Consider the following 12,330-nt stretch of genomic DNA (forward strand, 5'->3'; position numbering starts at 1 on the left):
GCTGGGAAACTATCACCAGAGTGAGGGCCAAGTGCATGCCAGAGCAAGTGAGTACAAAGGAACGGAGGCTTTCTATAGCCAAGCTCTCCTCTCTGCTCTGAAACACATCCCCCTCACTTGTAAAAGACAGTACAATCAGTTCTATCGCTGATAAGGTTTCTCCCTAGACGGAAGCAGTGCTGCTTGGGAGATGGCCTTTCTTATGATCAGTCCTGGGGGCAATGGGTGAATAGGGGAATGAGGGAATTTGCCCCTGGTCTGCACAGAGGCCTCTCCAACTGGTCTGTTTATGTGAGTCAAGATTATGGCACCCATGCCTGTTTTCCTCTATTAATTATGACCGCTTTTGTATAGCTGGAGCAGGGCTGAGTCACTGTGAGGAAAAGCCCAGGTCTAACAAGTGAATGCTGCCGTTTGCTTACCCTGTTGTGGAGCAAGCTTTTAGGGAATGGTGGGGCTTGCAGCCTGGGCCTCTGAAGAAGTCCAGGAGTGAAGGCCGTGGGGAGTGGCCCATTGCCCCATGTGTGTCTTTCCTTCCTTCCAGCTCTAGGTTCTATTAAAAGCCCTCATTCTTAACTGTTTGTTCTCTGTCCTTTGCCAGATTCTGACTTGAGCATGCGTACATTGAGCACTCCCAGCCCAGCCTTGATTTGTCCACCGACTTTGCCAGGATTTCAGAATGGAAGGGGTTCCTCTACTTCTTCATCCTCCATCACCGGGGAGACAGTGGCAATGGTTCACTCCCCACCCCCAACCCGCCTCACCCACCCACTCATCCGTCTGGCCTCCAGACCCCAGAAAGAGCAAGCCAGCATAGACCGGCTTCCGGACCACTCCATGGTGCAGATCTTCTCCTTCCTGCCCACCAACCAGCTGTGCCGGTGCGCACGCGTGTGCCGTCGCTGGTACAACCTGGCCTGGGACCCGCGCCTCTGGAGGACTATCCGCCTTACGGGCGAGACCATCAACGTGGACCGTGCCCTGAAAGTGCTGACCCGTAGGCTTTGCCAAGACACCCCCAATGTGTGTCTCATGCTGGAGACTGTCATTGTCAGTGGCTGCCGGAGGCTCACAGACCGGGGCCTTTACACCATTGCGCAATGCTGTCCAGAACTGAGGCGCCTGGAAGTCTCAGGATGTTACAATATCTCCAACGAAGCTGTCTTTGATGTGGTGTCCCTCTGCCCCAACCTGGAGCACCTGGATGTGTCAGGTAAATGGAAACTGAACTTAAAACCTGTGTGTTCTTAATGCACCACCCCAGAGTAGAAGATACATTGCTACTTTTACAGGGTCCCTTTCTCTTATTCATGCTTATTTTTCTGTTTTTAAAGTTAGGTGTATTTGTGTGTCTGTGTATAGTGTGAGCATATGAGTGCAGGTGCCCACAGGTGCCACAAGAGGGCTTTGCATCCATTGGAGTTGGAATTAAAGGCAGTTGAGGATTGCCCAGCTTGGGTACTTTAAACTAAACTCAGGTCCTCTGGAAGAGCAGTGTGTGTTCTTAACCATCTCTCCAGCCCCCAGTGTCTCCTTGCTAGCTACAAGACATGGACAGTCTATAGTAGGGAGGCCAACTGGTCAGGACATATCTCACTGTGAACTCATAACTCTGAAGGGCGCAAGTAGCCCCTGCATTGAACATCTGCCTCTTGAAGGAACTGTGGGCACCTTGGTCCTGATAGGTTGGGGGTCTGTCTACCTTAAATGTGACCTTATACTTAAGAACAACCGTGTACAATGGAAACCAAAAATCTAATTAGGACAAACAGAAGGCAATATCTAACTAAACAGGTCATTTAGAAATGAGCCTTTTGCATGTGTTATGAGTTAGTAGAGCCTGTGAACCATGGTGAAGCCACAGCCATGCCCCATGTACCACGTCGTGACCAGACAGTCCGCCATGAGGAATAAAATGCAAGCCTGGCAGCTGTGCTCACGATGGCTTGTCTTTCTCTAAATACTGGGGAAGTCTGTCATGGTCAAGTGGTACCCCATTCTCCCTTCCTTTGGGTTAATTTCACAGAACTTTTAAAGCATTTCTCAGTTACATAGTACAAGGACAGGGTCCATTGAATCTAACTTTTCATTCTTTTGAAAATGGAAGGAAATCCCCGTATAATTGCTTTACTTAAAAGTCTCTCTCAGGCAGGAAGAATTAAAACCCAGAGTCAAACTTTGGCGCCAGACAGGGACCCAGCCTGAATAACAGCCCCTTTTTAAATCTCATCTGCTATACAGTCAAAAAATGAACGTTTCAGAGGCTGAGATGTGTAATATGCATCAGAGAGTTGTTTTTTGTTTTTAAAAAAAATGAGCGACGTGATCTTTGACCTCAGGAATGATTGGAGAAAGGTCAGAAGGTAAAACCCACTGTGTCAGGCAAAGAAATAGAATTTGGGATTTACAAGAATCTGAGGTAAATGAAACCCTTCAAAAAAAAATTCTTGGAGGTAAAACAGCTCCCAGCTTGGTCTGTCCTTCAGAAGCCGACATCTGAAAATATTTCAGCTGACAGTCCATTATTTTTGCAGATTCCTTCCCTGCCTGGAAAGCTGCTTATGGCTTTCCTGCTTGAGCTGGCTGCGGGACAAAGCCATCCTGACTGTGTGGTAGATTAGTCATGAGCCGCCATTGGCATACAGAAGCAGAAAACAAGGAGACCTTCTCAGAGTCTTTCTCCAAGGCACTCTGGGAAACATGGAGCCCTGAGATGTGGGACAGTTCACTTAGTGCTCAGAGCTACAGCCTGATGTGTTTTCTCTTTAGCTAAGAAGATTGACAGACTCTTTCCCATTTTTGCCATCTGAACATCTTATACACCCTCCTTTGTATTTCCTCATTAGAGAATGACTTGATGGAATCCCGTACTATGTCAGAGCATGTCCCCAGGCATTCTTTATGTAGAATTCAAGTATTGATGTTCTCCTGTTTGAGGTCGTTTTGAAGGTCTTAAAGGGCTGAAGCCACTTGACTCTTTGGGAATGGGATTATCGAGCTTTCTGGCCTGGGCAAGCTTGCTGTACGACTTCGCTAACTGTTAGGAAGTCTTGCTAGCTGTCCTCTGCCTTAATGCCGTTCTCACGTTATACATATTTCTACAGCTTCATAAAGATTGCCAGTAACACCACAGATCTGTATATCTGTGCAGGAGGACAAGAGGAGCCTGTGGCTCACCAACTTAAGATGCAATTTCACATATGGCTGGGGAGAGATGGACTTGAAAGGTTTAGCAGGTTGGATTAAAGGATGGATTTGCCTTCAGCACTTACTAAAAATTTCTTCCATTTCTGGGGGAATTTGGAAGTGGTCATGCCAAAAGACACAGAGAGGCCAGAATGTTGCCAAAACTGCTTTCATGATTCATCGCCCAACCCCCATGGTTTTAAGCAGGCTTCAGATAGTGGCTAGCTTTCCAATGACGGTAAACTTCAGTATGGAAGGCTCACTTTCTGGTCTAGAGTTCAAATCCTCTAGAATAGCATTTCTCAGCCTCTGGGTTGTAACTTCCACAGGGGTCCATATCAGGTATTTACATTATGATTCATAACAGTAGCAAAATTACAGTTGGGAAATAGCAACAAAATAATGTTATGTTGAGGGTTACTACAACATGAGGAACTGTATGATCGCAGCATTGGGAAGGTGGAGAACCACTGCTCTAGGTAGCATGAGATTACCTGAGCCTTATTTAGCAAGGTAGAAAATGCTAATACTTATTATTATATTTTCAAATCACTAGTAATTACCATAGCCAGATACAGTATCTTAACATTATCACGAATTACCTTTTATTAGTATTTTTTGAAAGCCTTAGTGTGACACAGTGAGTCACACAGTAAACCCTTTTATCCATACATCTTTACTTGTGAATGTTCATTGCAAAAAGTTATTGGTCTGGTTCAAAGCCTCTGGTTTCTGCTACGCTGTTGTTGCTGGGCCCTCATTGGAACTCGTCTTGGTTACCCTGCTCTTGTCCTGTCTTGTGGAGGTCCTGCAGCTTTGTGTCCAGCAAATCACAGATGGGGTGGATATTGGGGTGGGCCGACCCATAATCCTGGTTCTGGGCCTGGGTAATGGCAGGGTTGATCAGCCCCAAGATCTCCATTGTCCTCATCATCAGGGTGAACTCTCCTACATTGCCCTGGCTAGTTCCCCCCTTGCAGCAGTGAGCACAGGGCAGGGACGGTTTTCCTGCTTTCATGTCCTCAGCATCTGATCTCCCTCACCTGCACCTTCAAGGCAGCTCGACTGTGTTGCCCAGGCATGGCTTAGGGGGGCGCTCTCCCAAGTGCTGCAGTCGGTGAGGAGCGGGGCCATCTCTCCCACCTGCCTCAGGAGATGCCCTCCCCCATCCATGGTGCAGCTCTCCCATGCTTGCAACTTCAGACCTGGCTCAGCCACACCTCTGCCAATGGGGTTGGCTCAGGCCTGGCTCTGCCACACCTCTGCCAATGGGGTTGGCTCAGGCCTGGCTCTGCCACACCTCTGCCAATGGGGTTGGCTCAGGCCTGGCTCTGCCACACCTCTGCCAATGGGGTTGGCTCAGGCCTGGCTCTGCCACACCTCTGCCAATGGGGTTGGCTCAGGCCTGGCTCTGCCACACCTCTGCCAATGGGGTTGGCTCAGACCTGGCTCTGCCACACCTCTGCCAATGAGGTTGGCTCTATCGTGCTGCCCATGGCAGGTGCAGGAGGCAAGGTCTTATGAGTATTTTAAACATAATTAGGATATCTTAAAATCAACTTATTTTGTAAACTAAAATGTAATTGTTACAAGTAAAATTACCTCAAAGGGGCTTTCTCCAACTTGAGAACCACCTTTTTTTTTTCCTCCCTAATCTTTTCTTCCTAATCAGCAGAATCCTATCCAGACCATGTGAATTTCCCAGCCCCTGGAGCCCATCCCCTCTCCTCCACCTGCCTGCCTACAGGAGCACCTCATCAACTGCTCTTTTTAACACTTCAGTCCGCACTCCACATATTCATTCAGCTTCTGGAGGAAAAATTTTCAAGTTGTAAGTCTTTACTTTCATGCCTAAAATCTCCAATTGTTCTCCATTTAAGACTTACAGGAAAGACTCGTGTTTCTCAATAGTTCATTTAAGGCCCCAAATGAATTGCCCTTCCAATGAGATTCAAACTCTCATTCGACTACAGATCTATCTGCAGATCCCCAAACACAAAGGACCTGTGCGTACATTAATGAATGTCTACCTATATGGGTTCCATACTAGTACTCTTTCTGCTCCCATCCAAAGCATTCCCAACAACTCTCTTAAAGAGATTTGTCATTCCACAGGTGAGCAGTCTTCCACACCTTACGTCAAGTGAGCCAAGGATTTCGTCTTGGTGGCTGCATTTTGAATGTGGCCACTAAAGCGTCATCGAATTTACTTTCTGGTACTTGCATATTTACAGGTCCACGTCTCTCAAGTCTTGTGCTTTTTTATGGGAACAAACAAGGGATTTTTGTTTTGCATTTCGGGATCTTGTAATTAAGTGGGGGGAAAAAGTGCCAAAACCTGAAATGGTGATCTTGAAAGTATTCAAGTTTCCATTGGTTAATATACCAAGATGCATTGCAAAAGCTATAAAAAAGACAGTCAAAATCTCCTCATAATTAAAATTAGGGTAGCTGAGGCTGCCCTGAGTTAAGTCATTGCATGCACTCCACTGAGAAAAATGTAACAAACACTCAATAACCAGCAACAATTGCTGTTTCATTTTCATATTTTTATCAGCAATCTTAGAAATTAGTCATCGGGCTTTGCTGACAGGACTACACTGCATTCTAAACAAAGTAGAGATGTCCTTCACCCCAAATGAGAGTAAATCACAATGCAAAGCAAATTTGTGAGAGCTTGAATCAATACTTGTTCAACCATTGTTGTTCTTCTTGGTGGAAGAGTATTCACACCGAATCCCTCTTTATCTTGGACTTCAAGGCAGTGCCCCATGTTCTGGCCCCAGACAACCATTCCTCATTTTCTGTTAAGTCTTTCCAGAAACCATAAGATGCACCACTCCTCCAGATACTGAGTGATTTCTTGTCTCTCAAGTTTGGTTTCCTTTTTCAACATCGGTACTTCATGTCTATGAATCTAAGTTGTTTCTCTTTTATGATCTCCTTAAATAAATCATTTAAAAAAGCTCCTTCATGGGTGTCTGCATGTTTGCCTCTTGATGACACACTTACTGCAGACCTCTGTGTAACCCACAATTCTGCCATATCATAGTCATTACTTACCTCCCTCTTACTATTGAAACCTTGAGCAATTGTGAACTTGCTCTATCCTGTGTATAGAAGGCACATGCCTCCTCATTTAAAACTGAAGTTTAAATAAATGATTTCTAAGGGTCCTTTTCATGTATGTATAACAGGAATGCATGAACTATCCATTAGCATTACTGAACCATGAAAAAATTTATTTTCTTTCCAATGCAAACTCAACAACTCCATAAGAATTAGAGATAGATATAATATTAACATTTATTGATAGTAAGTCATACAAGCATATCAAAATCATTTCCTGCAACTGTACTAAACAAACATTCTCTTAAATTTGAAACTCATATTTTCAGATATGTTTTTGCCTAAATATTGTGTCCTCCCTGGTGCACAATAGATTTTGCTGGGCATTAAGAATTTAGAAAGGAAACTTGAACCAAAATATTAGATTAAAATTTATTATATAATACAAGAAAGCAAGAATGCCTTCACAGGCAACCCAGATAGGAAGAAAAATTCAAGATATGCAGGGTTACAGTCATCACAAAGAAAGAAATCTAAAGGAAAAACTGGAAGAGAAGATCTTAGAGTTAACCACCTCCCAGAATCCCATGATGCCCCCACAGAGGAGAACCCCATCTGTCTTCCATGGTTGGTTCTGTGCTTCACACCCTAAAACCCTTTGAAGACATGACATTTTAAACATGTTATTCCCAGGACCTACACTTTATGTTCAGCCTGTCAGGAGATGGAAGAAAAGTCCCCAATAGCATTGTTACAGTGCCACTCACAATTTTTAGATATTGTATTGACTAACTAAAATTTGGGGGTGTCTAAAGTGAGGCACATGGTTGTGTACTTGCAACAGCATCTGATAAGAGTAAGGAGAGAAAAAAAGAATAAAAAAGAGTAAGGAGAAAATGAGAAGAAAAAATATGTAGTAGAATGGGATAGGCTCTAAATGTATATTTTTATAGTTTATATTAATGGGTATTGACTGCTTACATAATAAAAGTTGGCTACATATGTTTTTGTAAAGTGATATATGATGAGTATTTTATTATTATATGCAATATTATAATAATTAAACTATACTATATATATATATATATATAAATTTACACATAGTTGTAGGGGATTAAAAATGATGTTATCCAAGAATATCTCTTTGGGCATTGCTATCCTATTCTTTAAATTATTAAGAATCAGATAAAAAACATTTATCACAGTACTTTGTAAATGTCATAAAACAACACAAATAAAAGGCATTTCTATTAACTATAGAATAAACAAGTACTTTTTAATGCAGATATTCTTGAGCTAAAACCAAAGTCTGAATATGTAAATAATGGATGTTCAAGTCTCCCATCTGATTATTATGGAGACATTCTTCTATAAATCATGTCTTCCCTCCCTCATTCATTCATTCAACAGCACCTACCAAGTGCCAGCTATGAACTGAACACAGGAGGTATGGTCATCAACTTGCCTGAGTACTTTCCCTCAGGAGCATGCATTCCAGAGTGAGGAGACAGCAAATAAATAGCTGAACAGATAAACATGCGACGCTACCAACTGATAAGAGCGCTTCAAATAAAGGGATGCTGGTTTATATATGGCAGTCCAGGAAAGCACTTGTTGGGTAAACTAGCCTTATCCTGGGGACCTAAGAAAGTTCAAGGTGGCTCCTAGAGCTATCCGAGGAAGATCATTCCATAATACAGGCCCAGAGACTACAAGGCAGGGGCAGAGGTGGTGTCAGGGAAAGGACAAGCACACAGTAGGGCCAGTGGGAAGAGCACAGAGAAGCCCTTGGGTGATCTGTTAGGCTGACTCAGCACAAAATGGGCCCCCTTCTAAAGACTCTGAGTGAAGATGTTTTGAGTGCCATTTCTAGACCTCTGACCACCTCTAACAACTGAATAGAAATACTGGGGATAAGGGCAAAGCAAAAGAGGGAGACAAGTAGACATGTGTCAGCACTGCCATCTTCTATCAATACCTGTTGAATCAAATCCCACACATTAATTTAGGGTAATAATGACAGAAATATCCCATAATTTCCAAAGTCTTTCCTTATCTGTGGCTTCACTGCACGTCAATCTATTCCCAAAGTATAGGACTGCCAGGCACAGATGCAGAATGTTTGGCCTCCTGGGGAAGCAGTGAAAAGTGTTCCTAAACACAGTGAAAACATCAGCCCAGGGAACCCAGAAGGGGCTGCCCAGCAAGTACCAGTGTCCTCTCTCCCTATCCTTCTCTCTCACTTCATTTATTCGAATCAAGAAGCTACTAGGTCACTACCAGAGCTTTAGAAACTTCATGAACCTCTAGGGTCACAGGTCTTACCCCATTACAACTGCTCTGCAGGAAAGGGCCTGTGTCCATTTTAGGACAAAGAAATCAAAGTGTAGTTTGCCCCAACACATGTTGATATTTCCAATTAAAAATTCTGCAAATCCCCTTAAGCCCAAAATTCAGCAAAATTATCAAATAACCTGACAAGCAGGAAATCATTCCTAAAATCTTTATCTTCAGGAGTCAAGACCATTAGCGTTAACCCCTGGGCTGGGCTAGAGAGAGCTAAGACTCAGTTATGGCTCCCCAGAACCAAGTTCCCACTCCGGCAAGTTGTTCTGAGCGTGTGTTCTGTGTCTTTACGCAGGGTGCTCCAAAGTTACTTGCATCAGCTTGACCCGGGAGGCCTCCATTAAACTGTCCCCCTTGCATGGCAAACAGATTTCCATCCGATACCTTGATATGACGGACTGCTTCGTGCTGGAGGACGAAGGTTTGCACACCATCGCAGCTCACTGCACGCAGCTCACACACCTCTATCTGCGCCGCTGTGTCCGCCTCACCGACGAGGGCCTCCGCTACCTGGTGATCTACTGCACATCCATCAAGGAGCTGAGTGTCAGTGACTGCCGCTTTGTCAGCGACTTTGGCCTGCGGGAGATCGCTAAGCTGGAGTCCCGCTTGCGGTACCTCAGCATCGCCCACTGCGGCCGCATCACGGATGTGGGCATTCGTTATGTGGCTAAGTACTGCAGCAAATTACGCTACCTCAATGCGAGGGGCTGCGAGGGCATCACGGACCATGGCGTGGAGTACCTTGCCAAGAACTGCACGAAACTTAAGTCTCTGGACATTGGCAAATGTCCTCTGGTCTCTGACACGGGCCTGGAATCCCTGGCTTTAAACTGTTTCAATCTCAAGAGATTAAGCCTCAAGTCCTGTGAGAGCATCACTGGCCAGGGCCTGCAGATCGTGGCTGCCAACTGCTTTGACCTGCAGATGCTGAACGTCCAGGACTGTGAAGTTTCAGTGGAGGCCCTGCGGTTTGTGAAGCGACACTGCAAGCGCTGTGTCATTGAGCATACCAACCCTGCTTTCTTCTGAAGGGACAGCTCCCACGGGGCATGTTTTCACAGCAACGTGAACCAAACAATGTTTTGTAAAAGTTGCCCATGTTAAGCACCCATGCCCACTCACAGTCCCTGTTTCTTCCAGGAACGTTCTTTGGAGTCTGGCTTTTATTTTTATTTCTCATCCGCAAATGAGGTCAAAGAAACAAAGAAGAAAAAAACCAAATTTCTACCACGGTAAACTGGTTCTGGTCGGTTCATTTGTAGACATATCCTCTTACAAAGGATGCAGCTCATCTTGCTGGTCAGTGTGTCTTCAGAAACGCACCTTACCCTGGCTTCCCGTCCCCCTCCTGTACACACGCTATGCCCCAGAGTTCCTCACCGTTGCATCCAACCCTGCAACAGCTGCAGCATTAAGCATCCGAATAAGGGCCTCTAACGCTGCCTAAGCCCCGCTCCTAAATCGATCACAAAGCAAATTGGGGTTAAAGTCATGCTAACACATTCTGTGTGCAGAGAGCTTCCCTGTGCTAATGCATTATGGCAAATCACACGGAATAAAAAGAGACGCAATTCCTCTCCCAGCTCTGCCACTAACTAGCTGTGTGACCTTGGTCAGCCTCACCTTGCTTGGCTTCAGCTTCCCACCACCAGAGGCCAAAAGCAGGATGAGCTTCACGCCCATTTTAGAACTGAGAGAATAGTGACGCCAGTAAGCAGAGCTTTGTATAAGGAGCATTGTAGAAAGCACAAGGGCAGGGCTTCTGAGAGAATTGGTTGTGTGAATGAGCTGTGCTTTCAGGCAGGTCTGTGGGGTGGCTGCCGTGCACCTAGGGTCCTGTGTGGATGTCCTTGTGCTCTTCTCTCAGACCCAGCACAACTGTGTGGTGTGCTAGGCTTTGGCACGTCTTCTGCCATGTTGGATGCTTGCACTTCCATGCTCACGTGCCGTAGCATTCCCTCTCTCCACCACAGGCAACCCAGGCAGGAGAGTGCCCCGGGACACCAAGCCTGCATCTCCCTGCCAGCTTGCATCCACTCAGCATTTTCAAATCCAAGTACAGACCCTTATAATTTTTAATTAACAAGTGAGGTCCAAGGGAGCCCACGTCCTTAAAGGTTTCTCTAACCCTTCTCGGTGCACATATGCTGTGCTTCAGACACATCTGTCCTGCAGCCCACGGGGACAGATGCCTTGGTCCTTTGTCATTCACAATTCAGTTTGACTTCTCTCATCTCCTTACTGCTCCATCAAATGAGCCTACTGGGGTTAAGTTTGTAAGAGGCTCATTGTACCAAGGCCACCTTGCCTGCTGTCTGCATGTTTTCCACTAAAGAACTTAAAGCAGGCTTCCAGGTGTTTCAGTATTGTTCCACCGGAAGCACCAGGCATGCAGGAGGGGGGACGCACTGATCACCCAGATGCTGCTCCACCCACCAAGGCATTGGGGCAGAACATCAATATTAGTTCAAATTTTGAATTTTCAGGTGATGGACTTTTAAATGGTCCCTTCTGAACAAAAAGCAGTTTACTAGTTTCGTTTTTAAAGAATCAGATAGCCAGAAGAAATCCTGTTGCTTGTTTCTGTGAACTCAAGTTGTCTTTTGTTAGTAAACCCAGGACTTCCCCCAATTTTTTTCTCTGGCCACATTCTTTTCCCATCACTGTGGAAACAGTTCACCCATCTTCTTCTCGGAGTGTCTAGCCTCCATTCGCAGAGCCTCTGCTCCCTTGAGCCTAGCACGCTGCCTTTGTTACAGACCAAGCTTATGCACTGCTCGACAACTGCACTCCCACTGTAGGCTCCGCTGTGTACTATTGTCTTGTGTTGGGAAGAAGAAGTTAGGCAATAAGCTGGCAACCCCTCAGGAGGTTTCTGTCACTCACTCCATGAGTCCCAGCTTCTGCTCAGTTCACACCATCCTTGTCTGGGTGAGTGAACAAGATTATGTCATAAGGGGAAGCGAAAGTCTTGGCTGGGGACAGGATCTAGTGACAGCCCCCGAAACCGAATGTAGGGTCATAAAAGAAATTGAATGAAGCGCCCCTCAGCTCTCTGACTTGAGGCTCTACCTAAAGTTTGTGAATTGCAGAGTCACAATGGGGAGTATTAAACCAAATCACTTGGAATCTTCCGGTACTGAGGGTAACAGACAACCCATTGTGGTAGGTTTTGGAGGACAAGCCAAAGGCCTCATTGAGAAATTCTCTGTGTTAAAACATGGCTTCTTTCCTTGCTCCGTTACATTGAATGCTCATTGGTCATTGTTGTTTGTTTGTTTGTTTCTCTTTAACTCTAATGTTCAAATCACTATGTGCTGTACAAGTCTAGAAAGCCTTAATTTACTTCCACCAAGAAATAAAGCAAGATGTTGGCAATCAGACTCAGCTCCATTTTTAATAATCTTGCCTAAGGTGGTGCTGCTTGGATATGGGCACTGAAAAGCAACCAACCAACCAATCAGTCGATCAACAGTGCTTCCTGTTGAAGTCAGAACAAGCAGTTCATTGCTGCTCTTGTCCCTTTGAAGTCAGACCCAAGTTTCTGTTGTCTCCATGGACCTTGGGACTTTGGGTTTAAATTGGCAGGTAAGTGAATAAAACATTGAGAAGAAGAATACTAGTGAGTTAAACCTGTTCACTTTGAGATTCTTTGACTTAAAATTTCATTATTTGTTTACAATTACACAGTGCCTTCCAGATACCTGACTTTCGAGAGAATTCAAT

The 12,330-nt window shown here is 45.0% G+C and overlaps 1 protein-coding gene across 1 annotated transcript in view; it reads left to right on the top strand.

Moving 5' to 3' along the window:
- Positions 1–11,985, top strand: part of Fbxl7 (F-box and leucine rich repeat protein 7) — a 319,991-nt gene extending 308,006 nt beyond the window's left edge. The window contains exons 3-4 of the mRNA XM_075975819.1: positions 602–1,213; positions 8,897–11,985. Of these exons, the coding sequence (XP_075831934.1) occupies positions 602–1,213; positions 8,897–9,633 (1,349 nt within the window). The 3' untranslated portion in view covers positions 9,634–11,985. The remainder of the gene's footprint in view (positions 1–601; positions 1,214–8,896) is intronic.
- The last annotated feature ends 345 nt before the right edge of the window (positions 11,986–12,330 follow it).

This window comes from Microtus pennsylvanicus, chromosome 6 (genome assembly GCF_037038515.1).
Source record: "Microtus pennsylvanicus isolate mMicPen1 chromosome 6, mMicPen1.hap1, whole genome shotgun sequence".
Classification (NCBI taxonomy): Eukaryota; Metazoa; Chordata; class Mammalia; order Rodentia; family Cricetidae; genus Microtus; species Microtus pennsylvanicus.